Below are 23,537 nucleotides of genomic sequence, written 5' to 3'. Positions count from 1 at the left end.
TCTTCTCTGTTCTTCTCCTCTTCCGATCTTCTGTTCTTCTGTTCTTCTGTTCTTCTGTTCTTCTGTCTTCTGTTCTTCTGGTCTTCTGTCTTCTGCTCTTCCGTCTTCTGTTCTTCTGTCTTCTGTTCTTCTGTCTTCTGTTCTCCTGTCTTCGGCTCTTCTACCTCCTCCGTCTTCTTCCCCCGAGCCTGCCCTCCTGCTCCTTCCTCATCCCCCTCCCTCACTCGCCTCCCCCTCTCTCACCCCTAGCTAACCCGTTCGCTATCTACCTCCCTCACTCCTCCTATCTTCCTATCTCTCTAGCTCCCTATCTCACTATCTAACTCCCCCACTCTCCACCTCCTCCTACCTACCTATCTGTCTATCTATCTATTTCCCTATCTATCGACTTCTCTATCTATTTTCTCTATCTATTTCTCTATCTCTCCCCCCCTCCCGCCACCCCCTCTACTACCTATCTCCCTATCCTCTCACTCTACCTCTCTCCCTCACCCACCTCTACAACCCCCCCCTCCCCTATCTTCAAAACCCTACTCCTATCTCTCTCCCTAATCTCCAAACCTCCTAACACTCACCCTCCTCCACCCTAAACCCCCTCCCCCAGCTCCTCTCACTCTACCTGTCCCCCCCCTCCCTCGCGCTTTCCCGCCGCGACCTCCTGCACGCCCCCGCCCCCCAGCTCCCATTCGCCCCCAGCTGACCCCTCCCCCCCCTCCTACCTCTTATGGCGGCCGCTGCGCGACTGCGCAGCGGGCACGCCGCTGGCGCGCCGGAGGCGCGCCAGAGGCAAGCCCGTCTGCGCCCGTCCGCGCCTGGCCCGCGCCCAGCGCCACGACCCCTGGTCCCCAGCTCCCCCAAGCCCCGCTGATCCGCTACGACCCCACCACCCTCCACGCCCTCAACCCAGGGCGCTCCAAAACCTGCTTCCTAGCTCACCCCAAACGCACCCATGGACCCTTCGCCTGCAACTCCTGCAAACGCATCTTCCACCACGCAACTACCACGACCACAAGCCCACGCGCCATCAACCACCTCAAGTGCATCCTGATCAACGCTCGTTCCGTCCACAAGCACGCCGTTGAACTTTGGGACCTCCTGGACTCCACAGCCCCGGACGTCGCCTTCATCACGGAGACATGGATGAACGCCTCCTCTGCTCCAGACATCGCTACCCGCCATCCCCGAAGGCTACAAGATCTCCAGAAAAGACCGCACCAACCAAGTAGGAGGAGGTGTCGCCATCATCTTCAAAGACTCCATCAGCGTCACCACCTCCACCGAAGACCCCCCCCTCGCCGCTGAACACCTGCATTTTCAGATTCGCACCGACCCAAGGACCACCCTCAGAGGATCCCTCGTCTACCGTCCTCCCGGACCTCGCGCCTCTTTCAGCGACGCCATCGCCGACTTCATCTCCCCGCACGCCCTCGCCTCACCGGACTACATCCTCCTAGGCGACCTCAACTTCCATCTGGAACAAAACAACGACCCCAACACCACCACCCTGCTCGACAACCTCGCCAACCTCGGCCTCAAACAACTGGTGAACACCGCCACCCACATCGCCGGACACACGCTCGACCCTATCTTCTCCGCCAGCAAACACATCTTCTTCAGCCACACCTCTGCCCTACACTGGACCGACCACAGCTGCGTCCACTTCACATTCCGACGCGAGACCTCCCACCTCCGCACTCAACCCACCCCTCGTCGACAGTGGAACAAGATCCCTGAAGAGCAACTCTTCTCCGCTCTCGCCGCCAACCAACCCACCCTCACCACCGACCCCAACGACGCAGCTCTCAACCTCACAAACTGGATCTCCAACTGCGCTGACAACCTTGCTCCCCTCAAACGCACGCATCGACAGACCAACACCAAAAAACCTCTCTGGTTCTCTGACACCCTCAAAGAATCAAAGAAAACTTGTCGTGCCCTTGAGAAGGCCTGGCGCAAGGACCACACCGCGGACAACATGACCGCCCTCAAGAACGCTACACGCGAACACCACCACCTGATCCGCACTGCCAAAAGGAACTTTTTCACCGACAGACTAGACAAAAACAGCCACAACAGCAGAGAACTCTTCAGCATCGTCAAAGAGTTCTCCAACCCCAGCGCCAGCGCCAACGCCGTCACGCCCTCACAGGATTTGTGCGAATCCCTCGCCACTTTCTTCCATCGCAAGATCAGCGACCTCCACGACAGCTTCGGACACCAGACCCAACCATACACCACTGAACCCGCTTCCCCGGACATCACCCTCAACAACTGGACCCACATCAACACGGAAGAAACCAAATCCATCATGAACTCTATCCACTCCGGCGCACCTTCGGACCCCTGCCCGCACTTCATCTTTAACAAAGCCGACGACATCATCGCCCCGCACCTCCAGACCGTCATCAACTCTTCTTTTTCTTCTGCTACCTTCCCCGAATGCTGGAAGCACGCTGAAGTCAACGCCCTACTAAAGAAACCTACGGCTGACCCAAGCGACCTGAAAAACTTCCGCCCCATCTCTCTTCTACCTTTCCCAGCCAAGGTAATAGAAAAGACCGTCAACAAACAGCTGACCACCTTCCTGGAAGACAACAACCTGCTCGACCCTTCACAAACCGGATTCCGAACCAACCACAGCACGGAAACCGCCCTCATCTCAGTCACAGACGACATCAGAACCCTGATGGACAACGGTGAAACAGTCGCCCTCATTCTCCTCGACCTCTCGGCTGCCTTTGACACCGTCTGTCACCGCACCCTAATCACCCGCCTACGCTCCACCGGGATCCAAGGCCAGGCCCTGGACTGGATCGCCTCCTTCCTCGCTAACCGCTCCCAAAGAGTTTACCTCCCTCCGTTTCGCTCAGAACCCACCAAGATCATCTGCGGCGTACCTCAAGGCTCATCACTCAGCCCGACACTCTTCAATGTCTACATGAGCCCCCTCGCCGACATCGTACGCAAGCACGACATCATCATCACCTCCTACGCCGACGACACCCAACTTGTACTCTCCCTCACCAAGGACCCCGCCAGCGCCAAGACCAACCTACAAGAGGGTATGAAGGACGTCGCAGATTGGATGAGGCTCAGCCGCCTAAAGCTGAACTCTGAAAAAACGGAAGTCCTCATCCTCGGCAACACCCCGTCCGCCTGGGACGACTCCTGGTGGCCCACGGCCCTCGGCACCGCACCGACCCCCGCAGACCACGCCCGCAACCTCGGCTTCATCTTGGACCCTCTTCTCACCATGACCAAGCAAGTCAACGCCGTGTCCTCCGCCTGCTTCCTCACTCTCCGCATGCTCCGCAAGATCTTCCGCTGGATCCCCGCCGACACCAGAAAAACCGTGACCCACGCCCTTGTCACGAGTCGCCTGGACTACGGCAACACCCTCTACGCCGGGACCACCGCCAAACTCCAAAACCGCCTGCAACGCATCCAAAACGCCTCGGCCCGCCTCATCCTCGACGTACCCCGCAACAGCCACATCTCCGCACACCTGAGACACCTGCATTGGCTCCCAGTCAGCAAAAGGATCACCTTCCGTCTTCTCACCCACGCACACAAAGCCCTCCACAACAAGGGACCGGAATACCTCAACAGACGCCTCAGCTTCTACGTCCCCACCCGCCCCCTCCGCTCCGCTGGCCTCGCACTTGCTGCCGTCCCTCGCACCCGCCGCTCCACGGCGGGTGGGAGATCTTTCTCCTTCCTGGCGGCCAAGACCTGGAACTCCCTCCCCACCAGCCTCAGGACCACCCAGGACCACTCCGCTTTCCGGAGACTCCTAAAGACTTGGCTGTTCGAGCAGCGATAACCCCCCCTTTCCCCCCTAGCGCCTTGAGACCCGCACGGGTGAGTAGCGCGCTTTATAAATGTTAATGATTTGATTTGATTTGATTTGATTTGTCACAGGCAGCAGCAATGACAATTTGGCACAAACAGGAGTATGCACCCAAGCCAGGAGTGCAACATGTGTGCAAATACTGCACCCAGTGTTTTTTTCACGTGGTGACATTCGTGCAAGGAAATCCTGCAATATTTTCAATTTTCAACTTAAAATATTGGGAAACTGCGCGGTGTTACCACATTATGCCGTGTTTTACCTTGAAGAACCTGGACTGATGCGGAAAACACACCCTGGCAGGAGCGGTACATTTCTGGTCGGTACTGCTGCCCCTGGAATGAAGTTCTGACTATGAACTCACAGGACCATTCACAAAACACACCAGCGATCCTGTATTTTTGTAAAATTATTACTTCCCGAAATTCACATAATTCCCAAATACATGCACAAAAAGCTTACATTTCTTCCCTGAAATCTCCAAGTTTATATGCAGGGTGCAAATAAATGCAGCCAAACGTTTTTTCCCTCTTTTCTCCAACTGAGAGCTATTTTTCCATCTCAAGTAACTCCCGTCTCTGCACTCCTCAGAAAATATGGGGGTGTTAGAGAATTCGTCAGACCCAATATTTAGCACACAGGACATTATGTCCCATTTGTACCTAGAAATTACATGTTTTGTACATTTCCCTGAAGCGTGGTGCTCAAATCACTTAGTGAATCAGGCAGTCAGTGCTCACACAAGATGCTGCATTTTCCTAAAGATCCTTGGTCAGCCCTTTTTATTTCTCACTCAAAATTGATCTACCCGAGGATCATTCAGTGCTAAAGGTCAGTTTACACTGTGGAGCCGAGCCCATACAAGTCTTTCTGTTCTAGAGTTTTGGCACGCGCAGCAGCACCCCTGGAACCCTCCCCCTACACATCATGATGCAGGTTGAGCATACCACCAAGAACACAAGACGCTTTCAGCACATCTAAGAAAAGCACTGCACATTACCCATGCATTCTATGCTCACAGTGGGATAGAACACCGTTGTCTACTTTACAACCCTAGCATAATAACTGCCCATCAGTCACACCAAATACTCTGGGGTGCATTGTACCACCAAGCACACCAGTCCAGTGACTATCTGACACCCTCATATCATTACCATAGTAAACCACCAACTCCAAGACACCAGTGCACCAATATCCTACTGTGTTGTACATGTGGGCATGGGGAGTACGTGATGTGCCAACGTGGTAGGGAAGAACAAGACCAATATTCGCCATGTTGCAACAACCATGTACCCAAACGATACAGGATTGCTTTGGGTCACAACATTCACACTAGTATCTGGGATCATAAAAAAGTACTGCAAATCCCAAACTACCTGACCTGGCAAACAAAGAACCCTTCCAATAGGAATCTTTATTTTCTGTTGTGAAAAAGACATATCTGTATTTTTTAGTGAGCAACATGATTATCATTTGGACTAAAGCAATGCCAATTATCAGCACAGCTTCACTGGGATACATAAAACACCATCAAAAGGCTGTACCTGGAAATTTGGCTTCTGTGCATTTATCAGATCTTTCACCATTCTGACCTCTGAGGCGGTCACTCCACCAACCATGAACAGTATCAGGAGGGGATGGTCACTGGGGTGCGGACGGCTCACCTGTGTTAGAGGACAAACAAATTAGGTATCAGCGGTTCAAATAGATAGCTTTTTTGTTTTACAAACATAGTTTCCACAAGATTTGCTAACATGATATTTCTTCAAGACTAAGACAAGGTGAGTGAGGTGGCAGCAGCAAAAGAAGATCACACCTTCAGCACTGAGAAGACCATTTAGCAGACTCCACACTACCTTCCCAAGGTCGCCTTCTCACAGTTTGCGGGGTGGGGTGTAGGACAGATGAATCTTGGTGCAATCGCCAGACACGGTTCTGTTTCCAGCTCAGTAATGCTTTTACTCACTCAGAAGATAACTGTGGAGTAGGGCAGAAAACACTCACTGCCCTCATGAAAGAAAGCTATAGCCTGAGATTTTGGGCAAGTACAAACCTGCCACTTCTGGGTATGCCACCTAGGTGCACTGAACATCGACTTGGAAAAGTGCTTACCTGCCCATAACACACAGTGAGGATCATTTTGTTTCATTACATGTATAAGCAACATGCACATATGACCCAAGGGCGTAGATGCTCCTAGCACCCCAGTAAACAATAACACAAGTGAAGAGGAAGAGCATGCGACAAATGGAAATCATGCCAAGAAGATACTGTAATGAGAGCAGTGCAGATGGAGGAAAAGGGAGAAAAAAAGGGTGCAAACACACTTCATTTGCTGAAAAGTTTAATTCTGTTTAATGAGCATGCATAATGAGCCTCCATAATGTTAGTCCAACAGTTAGCAAGTTTATCCCGGTAAAGGAATCTCAGGCAACATAAAAAGGGGGAGGGATTGCATAATACCTTTGGCGCAGCATGTTTTGTTTACTCCTGATATTTTAAGTTACAGATCAGCACAACACTTAGCATGTTTTGTTTACTCCTGATATTTTCAGTTACATGCACTCCCGTAACTTGGGGCACATTTAAGGCAGGCAAAAAGTGTTCATTTGCTGATAGCTTAGGCATTGTTTAATAAATCTGTATGAACTTGTGCAGTCTATTAGAAAGTGGAGCCAAGTCCAGATATTTCTGGGCCCAATAATAAGTGGGGCAACGTTGAAGGCGAATCAAACAATCTTTGATTTGCTTCTAACATTGTTTCATTTTATAGATCTGCAAGAAGTTGGCAGACACTTGGCATGTTTAAGTTACTTACTGGGGAAGGTGGATGGGGCTCAGCTAAAATAGGTCCATTGTCATGGCGTGTTTATACAGCAACTTTTCACTTGATGCATTAGTCACATAAGAGAATAAATGACTATGTCTACGCACTTGCAAATATTTAAATAAACTGTAGTCTTGATTTGGTATCCATTGCGTGGCGGTAAGTGGGATGGTATTTATGCAATTGTTGGAAAATTAAAACTGAAAATTAATTGCTCAGTATTACTTATAAATGTGATACAAACTGACCGGAATGCTTCATTCTGCAGAAGGGCAAATAGGTCACAAAGTGTCACCAAGGAAGCAGATAGGAGCACACCAATGGTGGCCACTGGATTATCAACTCCTGCATGTGCAGGCACAAAAGGGGAAAATCAAGCAGAAAGACAAAGTGGGTATAAAGCCTGACTTCAAAAGGGGACCATGGGCAGGGTGAGGGCCGAACATGTCATTGAAGTTTTACAACAGTTAAAACATCACCATATGTATGCTACCTTGGGTAAAGATGCCTTTCATACTACCACTGTAGAGTGGCTGGGTTACATAATTACACCAGAGAGTATTAGGATGGATGAGAAGAAAGCCTCAGCAGTTGTTCAATGACCCATACCAATCACAGACAAGGCTATACATTTTTTTAGCTTTGTCAGCTTTAATAGATGAGACATGAATCTGTTTTCTGAAATGAAGACCAAGCAATGGGTTACTGTGTAAGGGAGCAGTTTTTGTAATGATGAAAGAGGCTGGGCAAGATTTTTAAAGAACTGTCTCCTATTTTGCAGCATCCCAATTCAGACCATCCATATTTTGATGAAACTCATGCCTCTGATCCTGCTATGAGAGGTGTTCTACATCAGAGAAATACAGATACTGGGAAGGATGATTCTGTTACTCAATGTTCCCAAATGCTTTCTTATTCAGAATTAAACTGTACTATCATGGGCAGAGAGCTTTTGGCTATCACGACGTCCTTCGAGGAGTGGAGCATAACAGACATTTTCAATTTCTGAAATCAGCTACAGCACAGACTCCCAAACAATTTAGGTAGACCTTGTTCTTTTATGACTATGAGTTCCTAATTAATTAGAGGCCGGTTCTAGTAATGGTAAAACAGATGCTTTATCTTGGAAGAATCAACCTGAAAATATAAATATGCTAATAAATGATCCATCATTAATTTTGCCTCCCAGGATCTCAAGCAGTCATTCTGTAGCTTTAATTAATGTGGAATCATTCTTTTTAAAAAAGTACACATTAAAATTATAAAGAAACTTGGATTAAAGTACAGGAAGGTAGCCGTGACAAAGATGGATTATGGTATCAAGGGAAAACCATGCACTTGCCATCAGCTCAATTAAGACAGGAGGCTATGAACTGGCTTCATAATTCTAAAATTGCTTGGCATCCTCAACTAGCTAAAATGTTATCAGCAGTAGGAGATATTTTTTTGTGGTCAATTCTACTTGCTAATGTGAAAAAATATGTGCAGACATATTCCCTTTGTGCGTCAATAAAGAATTCCCAAAGAGATTTCTTGTCCAGTATACAGTCGCCTCAACTCTTGAACCGTTAACCCGGGGGTATACTGTTCCACACTGACTATGGCAGATTCACAATGGAGTCTGCATGTAGTCATGCTACCCAAGATCCATTAAGGAACAAGACCTCAAGACCTCTTTGGTCCCCACAGGGAGACCTATTGTCTCCAGCATTGGGTCTCTCTTCCAACCTCTGTTGAGGTTCTGCAATAATTTTTGCGCCCTTTGGTGGCAAAGACTCCAACCTTCCTGAGGGATACCAAAGACATCTTGAACCTCATCAAAACCATCAACATCGGAACGTTGACCATCTAATAATCCTTGAAGTAGAAGCATTATATAAGAACATACCCCAGGATTCCACCCTCTGGATCATTGAAGAAACACTGAGGGAAACCAAATTGGACTCTCCGACACCTATCAACTTTGTCATGGCATGGCCAACATTAGCCCTGAAAGAGAATTTCTTTCAATTTGAGACACAGTTATACGTCCAATATCAAGGGACTTCAATGGGTAGTACCTTTGTGCTGAGCCTAGCCTGCATATATATATATGTACAGCTTCGAGATGCAGTACATCCTTGACCAAGCCAATCCATATCATGTAAGAATCCAACTCTGGCAAAGAAATATAGATGATATTATTACCTGGAGAGGTGACACCTCTGATATTGCAGAATTCACCACATGGGTCAATGGACTGGATCCCTTTCTCAAAATCACCTCTACTTCCTCCGATAGAGAGATAGTATTTCTCGACCTGACGATATCAATAGAAGATGGACATCTAAAAACAAGGACCGTTCACAAGGCCACAGACAGGAATATCCTACTCCTATTTGACAGCCATCACCCTCGAGCCTTAAGAACGTATCTCCCTTTCGGTCAGTTCCTGAGATTGCAATAGGACAACGTTTGAGCACTAGTCAGATACCCTAAAAAGGAAACTCAGGGTCTCCACTACCTGAGTAAGATTGTCAATGTTGCCCACGAGCATGCAACAACCATAGGGAAGCGATCCTAGCACCACGCCAAAATGGAAGAAAAACAAACTCTGACATGTGTCACTACATTCACCCCCTCTTCCAATCTGATGAAGAAGGTAATCAACAAGAGATGGTCAATGCTCAACAGTGTCAAAACCATTTTTCGCATTCACGAGGACTAATAATTTCCATGACCTCATGGTAGACCTCACGGTACACACTAGACCACGATGAACAGAAATAACTGACAGCGTCACCACTACCTGGGGACTTGCCCCAGTGACAGGACATTATCCCTGCAGATGATGCAATGTATGCCAGTTGACAACCACAACTAAAGAGATAGATCTGGACCTTAGAGAAAAATGGAAACTGTTAAAGCACACCAACTGTCAGACCAAAAATCATATCTACCTCTTTGTCTGCCCATGTGGCTTTACATACAACGGCATGACCACGAGGCCTATAAAGACAAGAATGAATGAACACTGCAGCAATGGCAGGTACGGCCGCCTTACCACCAAGCTAAGCACGCCCTATGTTGCGGTCGACTGTACTCTGGATGACATGAACTGGATCATACTAGAAACTATACTAAGGGACAACATATCCACCTGATTCTTAACAAAAGAACAACGGTGGGTCCCATGGGTTGAGATTGGTCACTAAACAGTATTTTTGTTGTACATTCAGTCATGGGTAGGACTTGTCCCTTCCAACTCCACTGCTATGCTGTTTGATAAAATCAGTCATGTCTCTACTAGCGGTGGTTCCTCCGTGGGAGCAGAGGAGCGTCACCCCTCTCCCCACACTCCTCTGCAGAAAGCATCACAAATAAAATGGTAATAAAATGATTTTAATACATTTGTTTTTTTACGCTTTCTGACAGCAAATGGAGTGTGAGGGCAGGGCTGGGCCAGTGTATCAGTGCTGCCAATGACTAGCAAGTGAGGAGTGGCCACTTAGATTTGAAGTGCGCATGTTGGTTTAGCTGGCTACCTTGCTATGGCCAAACCGACATGTGCAATTCAAACCTCTGCAACCCGGCTGTCGTGGACAGCTGGGTTGGAGAGCAGGCACAGGGCTACAGTGCCTTTAGGGGCGTAGAGCATGCCCTCACCAGCCAATCAAGACGCTTAATAGCTTGAGAACAGCATCTTGATTGGATGAGAGAGATGTCCGTGGGCTTCGTGCTCTGAGGATGTGCTGCAGAACAACGAGGATATGCTGCAGAACATCGAGTGACAGTGTTTGGTAAGTGATTTTTTATGTATATACTTATATTATTGTGTATTTTGTTATTAGTATGTGTAGCTATTTTGTGCCCCTCCAATGTGAACTGTCACCAACCGCCACTGGTCTCTATGTAATTAGACATACCCACAGAAAGACCCCCTGACTCTTGCTCATATAAACTAGTAAATATCTTCACACTAAAAGGTGAAAAAGACATTTCTTGACACAACCACGACACATACCCCCATGCTGCCCAGCCACTGGACTCCCAACACAGGATGCTGGGCATACATAGACATATCATGATGTAGATTGTACTGTTTACCTCCACCTTTGAGGTATATGCATCTTCCCCATTCTGGACACCCAGTACTTGGTTGCTGCATTTAGTTCGATGTGTGCCTACTACAAGCACTTGGCTGTTTCATGTAATTGGACATGGATTTGTTCACTTTGCTGATTATGGTAACGTTCGCTTCATGCATGGTCACCCCCACTAAGGCAGAGTAGAGACGTTTACTAGTATCTAGGTCTAGGTACATCTATGCCGGTTTTTGCATTTTCACTAGGTATTTATTTATTTACATAGTTCTAGGCCGTGCAACATCCACGGGGATGCTTTTATTTGGAAGTCCACTGTGCAGAGTATGGCGACCTCTTTTCACTTTTTTTGCTTCCACTTGATAATTTCACAGTTGAGGATTTAAATAAATACCCTGGCCGTGTAACAACTATAACGGACCTTAGAGCACCCTCCTGCTAAGGTTCCTAGCGGCCCAATCTGGCGACTCCCTGGGCGTCGCGGCAGCTTGCTAGACAATAGCTTGCACTGTCCAGCGCGCGCACCCAGAGCTTGGCACGCCATGTCTTCGTGGCGCTCGTGGTCCTCGTGGCACTCAAGGCTGATCACGTAGTTCCCTCTCTCCCGGGGCCTTTATAACAGACCTGGTTTCTCAATTCAGTATCCACCGGATACGAAGATGGGGGTATGTTAATATTCCTCAGTTCCACGGAGCACAAGTAAGTGAGCCCGGCCCTTTGGGGATGCAATGCCCATAGTCTTAGGCATATTTTCTGTTTACAATACTATTTAAACCCGCTCTTGTTCAGCCTATAGCTCTTACTAACAGACGTAGGTATACCACAGACGCATATTTGACGTGAGACACGTCCTTGTGTTCAAAGGAGACCTTTCCAGCAATTTGGAAGGTGAGACAGCGATATATGTATTACTACCTATGAAAAGGCCATGCACGCTTTGCACAGTGCACTCGTGTTTTCTTTGCAGTGATTTCACTGGCCACTAGTGTGGTGTGGCTGGGTGTTCTGAGCACTGGTCATCAAATTAACTCATAATAATACTAAAACTGTACTCTTTATTTAACGATACTAATCCATCACTAATTCTTGTTGGGTTCCAGAGTAGCGTGCTACTCATCGAAAAGCGCTTCGACGCCTCGTCAGGGGTAGTAAGCGCTATATAAATACGATTACAATACAATACAATACAATTGTGACCATGATGCACTCTGATGTGCATTTAATGGATATATACTAATAGGATATGTTTTTTTCTTTTTTATATAGGTCACTGTTTAGCTTGAAACACACAAACAATGACGTGTGTCTTCTAACAAATTGAATGAATGATGGATTACCAAGTATACCTTCACATTAAAGAGACCAGGATGATTACGTCTTATAGTCTCCCACTCTGTTTTTAACCTCGGCATACACCCGGAACCATATTATATTGATAGCACAATGAGTTTTATAGTTGTTTTTAGCTCACATTTCTCCAGTTTCTTACCCACAGACTGGAAATACTCATACCCGCAGTCACTTATTGGTGATTAAAAGATCTCTGACAAAGTGACCTCTCGCAAGGCCTGTTGGGCATTGCAGCTCCAGCCCAACTAGGAGCACGCCCAATGATGAAGTGTCGCAGGGCAGCTCCCGGTTAACCCTTTTGTATCTTTACCAGAATTACCCACTTCAATAGGAGTTAGCACACGTTTTGGTACAACACGTCAATTGATTACAGGCATTCCCCCCATTTTAATTGCTGTCAGGGGCTGCTCTGAGAAAGGAATTAGATATTTATGATTGGCAAAAGCATTTTTTAGACCTGCAAGTATGTCTTCTTAGCGATACCACGTTGCCCTCCTAATTATATAAGTCACAATTAATAACCAACATGAAAAAACAATGGGCACAAAACAAAAACGTTTGAGGTATGTTTTTAATTAATGTTTCCAAAAGATACATTTAGTCCAAAACATATTTTGCGATATCTATTGCTTTTTCAGGGCTGCATATGTGTACATTTAAATCAGTCACTTCTAACTTAAGTGACCTGGATACCCTCTCGGATGATGAGTGAGCTGTACAAATCAATATAACGTACCATAACACAACATGGAACCACGTGGTTGGATTGCCTGTGTAGTTTCTCCCTTTTCTGTGTGTGCCAGAGAAGGTTGAGGTCAGGTAGCAAGCCTTTACTGATGTGAAATGAAATGACTCCACTTGATTAAGGATGGGATCGGAAAAGAACCTACAATCGAGCACTCCAAGGAGCATCTGCGAACATATGTAAAGGCCCAGATCTCACCGTGTTCAAATATGCTGGCCAAATAGGCAGTATGTCCGAGCTAGTGAACATGTAGGCCCTCTGGATGCCAGCACATACTGCCTATTGCTCAAAAGTGTTTACCCAAAATTGGACTGGCAAAGACCTCCAGACAAGACAGGTGGCCAGGCATTTCGCTGTTTGGCTCCAGTCAGATTACTGTATATATCTCGTTAATGATCCACCAGTGGCACCATCTTTGCTGAAGTGGAAATAAAATCGGAAAATATTCTGATTAATATATATATTTTTCTAAATCTGTTGTTTAAGCTCTCAGTCATGTTCATGACATCAGTAGCTGCACTGTCGCTTAAGCTTCTGTGGGGCTGTTGTTCCTTGTGTAACTGCTTTGGCTATTCTGTTTCAAAGGGGTCGGTGTGACTCCTTAGAATTTTTTAACATATGTGGAAGGCTCTGCCGCCTTTGGCCAGGTTCAAGCTAGAGGAAGTGAAGTAAAAACTACAGTAAATTAGAGGCGGATGTGAAGACAAGCTGAAAATTAGCCTGATCCAGCCACTCACTTTCCCGTGTGGCAAAAGTATTCTGCCGCGCAGTACTTTCTAGTGACTGTGAACGTAAAGTCGTGAATGAACCACACATAATGAAGTAAATGTCTCCGTTTTGAAACAGCTCTTGCCCTCGGTAGGGGCACTTTACGAGCTCCCCCAGAAGAAAGAGAATACTGTCAAGGGCAGCAATTAAAGGCCAGGGAAAGGATGCCAGGCCTGGCCTGGAAGCACACATGCGGGAGTGGACTAGGCCAGCCAGAAACCACATGCGCCTTTCCATTTGAAGTCATCTATTTAGAGGGAACAGTTCACCGAGCTCCTTTCCCAGCTGTCACCCACGGAGGCCCGGGGATGTGAGACAACGTAGCATGTTTTCTCTGCATCCAGTATTAACGTATATTTTGTATACAAGGCAGTCGGATGTGAAAGCTAACTGGGCAGATTCAAAATGCATGGTCGTCTTTTTTATTTAATTTACTGCTACATTATATGTGTTTGTGCAGAGGGACATGAGGGGCGCAGTGGCATTTAAATCAAGCTATGCAACTCCTGCAGACTCTCACTCTGGGTTACAATCTTGCATCACAAATTTATATTCCTACCAAAGCCAACACATTTCAGAATTTCAGAGATGAAAAATAAAGTTTGTAGTTGGGAAGGATGCATTTGCTCAGGATGGAGAGGACGAGATTCCGCTTAAGAGGCTGAGATAGCTCACAGTGAATTAACTGCCATGACGGAATATGTTCTTTTTTTTTAAGAATCCTTATAATTGGATAGGACCACCTGCCAATCTTGAAAAACACTTTAATCATGCTACTTGGATGCAGTCAAGGAGCCCAATTAAGAGCTGGTGAAATAGGGCAACTGGACTCCTGCTTTCGTCTCCCAAACTCCAGGTCAAGAAGACAGAGCATCAAAGGGCCCAGTAAAGAAGACGACAACCGAGGGCCAGAAAGATCAGACAAGCCAAACTTGCACAATGCCCCATGGCCCCCTACAGCACATATTTCCAGTTTGTTCACTGCTGCAGCACACCACCCGTCACGCATAGGTTAAGTCTGTGTCTCAGTCCGCAATGTTAGCAACACCTTATGCTAACTAAGACATGTATACATTTTTTTCGTTTAGGATATTGTATAAAAAGCCACATAACAGCGCCCACGTCGAACTGGGCACTATGGGCCATATGTACGAACACATTTTCCCATTGACACAGAATGGGACAAACCCTTTGCTACATCTGTCCCTATATTTTTTATGTGCAGCCTCTGAATCTTGGTCATTATGCTTATTGTGAGGAAACATAGTTAGCAACACTAAGATGGAATTCCTTACACAACAAGATGTCCACGTTTTGCTTTACGACTTGAAAATGGAGCAACATTCCAAATATTTGCCTGGAGATTCCAAGCTTTATTGTACATTGGCCCTCTGGTGCACTGAAATTAAACAGACCAATGAACAAACGAATGGTATGTTCTACTGAATGTAACACTAGGGGCCTCATTATGACTTCGGTGGTCTAAGCCCCTGCAGTCAACAGACTGCCAGTGCTGGCGGTCTGCTGACTGCCATATTAGGAGTTGTGTTTGGAGTCTGACTCCGTCGTCCTGGCCCACGGAGTTGAAGAGGCGGTTGCATCACCAGCATTACCACTCCAGCAAGACTCTGCCCGCCGTATTACGAGCCATAATACGGCTTGGCGGAGTCTTGCTGGCGTGGTGGTGCTTAAGGTGCAAAACCGCCAGCACCCATCTCCTCGCCAGAAAAGGTAGGTTGATTGTCCAAAATGGGGGGTAGTGTTGGGTGCATGTGTGTGATGTGTGCGTGTATGTGTGCGAATAGGGGTTTATGAGTGCGTGTTTGTGAGCGAGCAAGTGGGGGTGTCTGGATGTATGCATGCAGTTGGGGGTGTGTGTCTGCATGTATGCGGAGGGGAGGGGGATGTCGGGGTGCAAGTGAGTAGGTGTGTGTATTGGGATGCATGCAAGTGAGGGTGCTTTGTGCAAGTCTGCAAGTGAGTAAGGGTGTGTGTGTGTGAATGTATGCGTATGCAGAGGGGTTGGGGGTGTGGATGATTGTGGAGTGGAGTGGGAGTGTGAAAGTTTGTGGAGGGGGGTGCATATGTGTCAGGATGAGAGTGGGTGGGTGTGTTAGAATGGATGTGTACGGTTGGGGGGCTTTTTGGAAGTGTGTGGACAGGTGGGGGGGGTGTCTGCATGTGTTTGGACGTGTGAGGGTGTGTGTGACGGCAACAGGAATGGGGATCCCTGTCACCGGGTGCATTACAGCCAGGGTTTTCGTGGCGGGTGGCTGCCACGGAAAGCCTGGCGTTCTGTAGCTGTGTAATCCGGCCGGCAGGCAGAGGCCTGCCACCGGGCTGGAGGAGCTCACCGCCAGCCACGTCGGTGCGACCGCACCAGCGGGCCAGGCGGCGTTGTGGCGGTTTGGCTTCTGCCAAACCCCACAACTTGTAATGCGGTGGTCTTTACTGCCGGGTCCGTGGCGGTAAGGCCGCCACAGCGAGGCTGGTGGTCTGATGACTGCCAGCCTCGTAATGCGGGCCTCGGTCTATCTATAACATTCTGCATAAAAAGTAGGGGAGTACTATGCTTTCAAAACTGTTTGCGGTCAGTCACCATTTATTGTTCATTATATTTTTTTTAAAAGGCACTTGATTTCAACTTTCAAATAATGTATTCTTGTCAATCTCCTTGTCTCCTTCCTTTATTTACCTTCCTCTATTTACCTGTTACAAATCACTGAATTAAGGCTCTTCATGAAATATTGTTTTTGGAATACTGTTTGGCGTATTTTAATGTGCAGTATATGTTTGTTGTCAGTGTGGATTGTAGTAACTTAGTATTGTGTGATGTGGTTATTTACAAGAACATGGTATAAGTTGTTTCATTGTATGAAATCATGTATATTTCTTCCTATATTTAAATGTATATATGTATTATATAATTTACAGCAGCCCTGAAGAAATTATTTTAGAATGAAACATGTTGAATGAGGCTGTATCGGTTTTAAAGAGAGAATCCAGATAAAGAGGAGCTGAGAGCCGGACTACTACTCTCATTGTGTGGAAGAGTAATGTTTCTCAGTGCTCGTCTGAGTGCCTTCAGACTTATTTTCTACTCTTTTATCTGCTTTTGAAGCAGCATCTAGAGCAGCGGGTGCTGATCAGAGTGTGCACCTATTAACAATCTGGGACAAGCATGGAAGTGCTGTTATAAAGCCTCAGCTGCTTTGTAAATTGAGTAGAATGTGCATGGTATCAACAAAATGTAACCCTCAAAATCCTCATTCACCCTCCATCCCTCTCCAAAACAATTGCACAGGAAAGTGGCTGCCATGTATTCGTGTCGAGATGCCTAATACGTAATTGGACCAGTAGCGGGGGTGAACGCACTCTTAGGTCCCCGGCAACTTTCGACTAGAGCTGTATAGAGCACCAGGACCCCACAATTCCCCATACCCTGCGGGATGAATGCACGTAAATGAGCAACCAATTATTATGTAGATTCTTCTTGCAGATCTAGTAGACATCTCTGTAGCATGCTAGTCCCTAGGGGTACACAAGCAAGATACAACTTTGTTATCCAAAGCTACAGTTAAACATGAAGTAAATCATGTCTTTCATTGACAAGTGGGACATATGATGCCTGCAGCAGTTTCTAGAGTACCGGCAGATGTAAGGATATAGTATTTAAATTTGTCAGCAAAAAAAGTGTCAGGTTAGCCTTACTTCGGAGTTATATAACATGGATTGCTTTAGCAGTCACTTGCAATTGCTGAAATGTCTAAATATTTAGACCACTTGCATTTTGTCCATCTTATGGGGAGCAGTGAACCAGTCCTTAATCAAAACACACAGACACATATATATATGCATATGTAAATGTGTGCATATGTATATATATATTTATATATGTATACATATACAGGGAGTGCAGAATTATTAGGCAAATGAGTATTTTGACCACATCATCCTCTTTATGCATGTTGTCTTACTCCAAGCTGTATAGGCTCGAAAGCCTACTACCAATTAAGCATATTAGGTGATGTGCATCTCTGTAATGAGAAGGGGTGTGGTCTAATGACATCAACACCCTATATCAGGTGTGCATAATTATTAGGCAACTTCCTTTCCTTTGGCAAAATGGGTCAAAAGAAGGACTTGACAGGCTCAGAAAAGTCAAAAATAGTGAGATATCTTGCAGAGGGATGCAGCACTCTTAAAATTGCAAAGCTTCTGAAGTGTGATCATCGAACAATCAAGCGTTTCATTCAAAATAGTCAACAGGGTCGCAAGAAGCGGGTGGAAAAACCAAGGCGCAAAATAACTGCCCATGAACTGAGAAAAGTCAAGCGTGCAGCTGCCACGATGCCACTTGCCACCAGTTTGGCCATATTTCAGAGCTGCAACATCACTGGAGTGCCCAAAAGCACAAGGTGTGCAATACTCAGAGACATGGCCAAGGTAAGAAAGGCTGAAAGACGACCACCACTGAACAAGACACACAAGCTAAAACGTCAAAACTGGGCCAATAAATATCTCAAGACTGATTTTTCTAAGGTTTTATGGACTGATGAAATGAGAGTGAGTCTAGATGGGCCAGATGGATGGGCCCGTGGCTGGATTGGTAAAGGGCAGAGAGCTCCAGTCCGACTCAGACGCCAGCAAGGTGGAGGTGGAGTACTGGTTTGGGCTGGTATCATCAAAGATGAGCTTGTGGGGCCTTTTCGGGTTGAGGATGGATTCAAGCTCAACTCCCAGTCCTACTGCCAGTTCCTGGAAGACACCTTCTTCAAGCAGTGGTACAGGAAGAAGTCTGCATCCTTCAAGAAAAACATGATTTTCATGCAGGACAATGCTCCATCACACGCGTCCAAGTACTCCACAGCGTGGCTGGCAAGAAAGGGTATAAAAGAAGGAAATCTAATGACATGGCCTCCTTGTTCACCTGATCTGAACCCCATTGAGAACCTGTGGTCCATCATCAAATGTGAGATTTACAAGGAGGGAAAACAGTACACCTCTCTGAACAGTGTCTGGGAGGCTGTGGTTGCTGCTGCACGCAATGTTGATGGTGAACAGATCAAAACACTGACAGAATCCATGGATGGCAGGCTTTTGAGTGTCCTTGCAAAGAAAGGTGGCTATATTGGTCACTGATTTGTTTTTTTTTTGTTTTTGAATGTCAGAAATGTATATTTGTGAATGTTGAGATGTTATATTGGTTTCACTGGTAATAATAAATAATTGAAATGGGTATATATATTTTTTTTGTTAAGTTGCCTAATAATTATGCACAGTAATAGTCACCTGCACACACAGATATCCCCCTAACATAGCTAAAACTAAAAACAAACTAAAAACTACTTCCAAAAATATTCAGCTTTGATATTAATGAGTTTTTTGGGTTCATTGAGAACATGGTTGTTGTTCAATAATAAAATTAATCCTCAAAAATACAACTTGCCTAATAATTCTGCACTCCCTGTATATATATGTGTGTTTTTGCACTACAAAAACACAGGTTAAAGCGATATCTCAGGTGTTGAAATGAGATATGGAATTAAAAAAAACTCTGAAATACGACAGTACTGGTTTTGTTAATTAACTATAAACAGGCTAACTGAGATTATGCAACAGGGGAGGACCAAATTATGCAACAGGGTTGACTAAATTATTATGCATGAAAAAGGCAAATTGTGCAGCACAATCATGCATATTTTATGGCAGTATTACTTGATTGTTTTGTCACCTGTACACATGTTAATGCTGTACACATGTTAATAGTATCTAAGCAAAGGTTTCACCCCATTAGTACCAGTTTAACGTTAAAAAATACAGCAATAAGCAACAAACGGGTGACCAGTTAACGTTTAGGAAGGGATTTCCACTGTGCTGCAACATGAGCCACCTCACTTTTAGTAACATTTGATCCGTCTGAGCTAGAAACATCATTTTTTAGTGAAAATCTGCAGATTTTGTACCAGATGATGGACTATGGGGTAAATGCAGCAAATCTATATTTATGCAGCAAACACTGCAGTCGCAAAATCGCATAATTCCTATGGCCCTGCTTGTAACTTAACCCCCATCATGCATGGATTATGAGCTCACACATAACCTTAGGGGCAGCATAGTAAATAAGTGAGTGGTGTCATCAATGATGTCATTTACCATGTATGCGAGGTCACTGTGTTCACTGGGCCTGCGTCCCTCTGCTGGAGCCCAACCAAAGCTTGTCCCCTAAACCTTTTACTACTTTAAGTGAAGTAGCAGCAAAGCAACTTCAAAAATGGGTAGTGTGGGGGGCGCAGCCAAGTCGGCAAGGGAGTCGGACGCGTAGTCCGGAGCTCCGATCGCCGTCCCCGGTCTGAGGGGCAAATATCCTGTTGGGGTGCTGTTCCGACCCCACGAAAGAGATCCGGGCCCCCCGAGACTCAGCAAAATAAGAATCGACGACCACGTGGCGGTGGAGAAGGGCGCCCGGAGGCACTGCGGAGGGCCACGCTGTGAGGGACCTCAGGCCACGACCCCGACAGTGCGCACTTAGCCGCTTGAAACCAGGAAAGGCGGCCTGGCGGCCAAGGCCTGCCGAGGGCTCCCCCTTGCATGTGATGCTTGTCGGGAGACCCGGGAGGAACCAGAGGCACATCGACAGACCAGGGACAGGGCAGTGAGTCCAGGAGGATGGAGCAGCTGCCATTTTCTTTTCTCCTCCTCACGTCTCGGAGCGCGAGGAACGGGCCCGAGGGACCTGCAGGGGGAGGAAGAAGATGATTAAGCAGTAGGACCACCAAACGGCACAAATAACTGAATGAACCCCCCTCCCCTCCTGGAGAGAATTTAAATAGGACATGCAGGGGGCCCCACAGCCCGGTTAACAAAGACCCTAAGGTCTGGAACATTTCCGGGAGAGAAGCAAATTCAGAGGCAAGAGGAGACAGAGTCCAGCACACCCAGAAACACAGAGAGAAGGTGAGAGAGCACCCAGAACCCAGAGACACTGGGGAGGAGAAGGGACTGCCCTGATAAGGGAGATCACAAAACCCAGACATAGAACGTCTCACCCGGGAAGGTATGAGGCGGGAAGTTCCTGCATTGGTGCACAAACACAGCACAGAGAGCAACTCAAGCCAGGAGCAGGACAGGACGGCCAGGAATAGCGCTGGTCACCGCCATATGCACCCATGCACAGCAGTGGAAACAGAATAAACAAGTAAATACACTGCAATGGCTATGAGACTGTAATAACTGGGATCTCCAGGGTGGACACATATTCCCTCAACCCCCAGGTGAAGATGGGGAAACAAAAAAACGGGCCCCCTCCGAGAGACGATATGAGCGAGAAGACCGGTAGAACCGCCAGAAACAGGCTGGCGGTAAGGGGGTCAGAATCCCCATGGCGGTGCTGCTTGCAGCGCCGCCATGGCGGATTCGCCCAGCCGGGGGTAAACCGGCGGGAAACCGCCGGCCCCGGTTTTCTGACCGCGGCTTTACCGCCGCGGTCAGAATGGGCAAGGAAGCACCGCCAGCCTGTTGGCGGTGCTTCCGTCATTCGCGGTGGGGTCGGAATGATTCCCACATCAGGGAAATGTGGACAGCTGAAGGGAAACTAATTAGGGACCCTAAGGAAATAATGGAAGAATTGGCAGCTCAAATGGAGGATTTTTTACAAATCCTGCATAACAATTCCAGAGGCAGAAATAGATAGCTTCCTAAACGATTGCCCCATGACATGTCTATCCCCGCAACATACAACGGATAGCAAGGAGGAGATCACTGAGGAAGAAATGTTGGCAGCGTTGGGTCAGCTACAGAAAGGGAAATCGCCGGGGCCTAATGGACTTCCCGTAGAGTTTTTTTAGAAACTCAGGAAGGGGCAGATAACACACCTACATGCGGCATTGCATCATGCTGTTAAAATCAGGGAACTTGCACCCGACATGAGAACAGCGACGATCATCCTACTACCCAAACCAAACAAACCCAGAGATCGAAGGGATTCTCACCGCCCGATCTCATTATTAAACGTTGATGCCAAAATACTGGCAAAGACGTTGGCAATCAGACCTGAGCGGGGTGATGGTGACCCTGGTCCACCCGGACCAAACAGGGTTTATCCCAGGACGCTCTACAGCCCAAAATCTCCAAAGGCTCCATAATAATTTAGCTCTAATAACACACTCGACTAAAGGAAGAGCAATCCTCTCCTTAGATGACAATAAAGCATTTGACTCAGTAGAATGGAAATATATGTTCGCATGATGGACAAGATGGGGTCTGACCCCAGATTTAGGAAATGGGTAGAGCTACTATACAAAAGGCCAACAGCAAACATGAGGGTAAACAGACACACATCGCAGGAATTTGACATTCACAGAGAGACTAGGCAGGGGTGTCCTCTATCGCCAATGTTATTTGCATTGGTGATCGAGGGGCTAGCTAACTGGATAGGGACAGATCCATTGATAAGAGGATGGCCAATAAATAGTGATGAGGAGGATCGGATTTCGTTCTACGCGGACGACATACTATAGTATCTAACTCAGACACCACCCTCAATGGGCCATCTGGGAGACATATTCCGAGCATTCAGGGAGGTTTCAGGATTTGGTATAAACTGGGGTAAATCACTACTGTTTCCCGTGGGGATATGGGAGATTGGAAAGCATACAATGTTACCAGTTAGAGTAGAATTGGAGAAGTTCAAATACCTACGAATTTGGATATCAGGAAAACCCCACCTACACTACATTACTAATCTCCAACCCCTACTGCAGAGATTCAAAATGGAGACTAAGCATTGGCAAACCTTCCCGATCTCATTGATGGGCAGGGCAGCACCCTTTAAGATAGTGGCATTATCTTGCTTCCTATATACTCTACACCACTCCCCATACCCAATTCCAGAAACATTCTTTCGCCAGGCAGACTCCCTACTACGAACACTACTATGGCCAGGAGGGTAACCCAGAATCAAACTGCGCACTTTACCAAGACCAAAATATGAGGGGGGTAATGCCCTGCCAAATATCCGGAAATACTATGAGGTGACACAACTTAGCATAATAAACCATTGGGCTTTTGCTCCACAAGATGACCCAGCGTTTAGAGGGGACAGGGAAATGATGCACAAGCATAGTTACCTGCACTGGCTGTATGGGGGTAGAATAAATCCTGCATTTAGCCCAGCAACAAAAACGGTCATACAAACTTGGACACGACTTACTAAAGAGATGGGATGGGCCACACGTCTGACTCCCAAAACACCTTTATGGGAAATAAAAAAGCTACCCTAGATAAATTCCCTAAAGGGCTATAAAGGCTGGGATAACATATTTAGCTGACATATGGGCCGCAAACGGGGTGGCACCCTAGTCACATCTTCAAAATGAATACCAAATGTCAGATACACAATGGCTACAGGCCGCCCGCCTTCAGGCGGCTGTGAAACACAGCATTCCCGTAGAAGAAGAGACACAGGAACACGCCCCATTAGAAATGAGACTCTTAGAGGGGAGGATACAAAAGAAATTAATATCACAAATTTATGGTACAATCATGAGACACACACAACCCTCTTTGTCTACTCTATGGGAACGATAGAAAAGAGACTGTAAAGTCTTAGAAGAGGAGGACTGGGCGGAGGCTCTGATCTTTCCGGCAGGAGTGGCTATTCCAGCATCCCTCAAACTAATACAAATTAAAATACTACACAGAGTATACTAAACAAGATCTCTGCTCTTTAAGATAGGGAGGGCAGCAAACAACAAATGTTCAGGAAAAAGTAAAGGAAGCGTGGCAGTACCACCGTCTTGATGATGGCTATCCGACTGCTGACAGCAAGTGGGAGGCAAATCCATTTATCTATTTGTGTAGAAAGACTATTGATTACCGGTCCATAATTAAGATGGACCATCTCTGCTCTATTCC

At 46.7% G+C, this 23,537-nt stretch overlaps 1 protein-coding gene across 1 annotated transcript in view; it reads right to left on the bottom strand.

Annotated features, from left to right (window-relative positions):
* SCFD2 (sec1 family domain containing 2) overlaps positions 1 to 23,537 on the bottom strand; it is a 1,619,339-nt gene that overhangs the window by 20,549 nt on the left and 1,575,253 nt on the right. The window contains exon 8 of the mRNA XM_069201324.1: positions 5,395 to 5,514. Within this exon, the coding sequence (XP_069057425.1) occupies positions 5,395 to 5,514 (120 nt within the window). The remainder of the gene's footprint in view (positions 1 to 5,394; positions 5,515 to 23,537) is intronic.

The sequence above is a fragment of the Pleurodeles waltl genome, chromosome 1_2 (genome assembly GCF_031143425.1).
Source record: "Pleurodeles waltl isolate 20211129_DDA chromosome 1_2, aPleWal1.hap1.20221129, whole genome shotgun sequence".
NCBI classification, from domain to species: Eukaryota; Metazoa; Chordata; class Amphibia; order Caudata; family Salamandridae; genus Pleurodeles; species Pleurodeles waltl.
The sequence above is the reverse complement of the archived record's forward strand: the minus strand, read 5'-3'. Positions and strand labels throughout refer to the sequence as shown.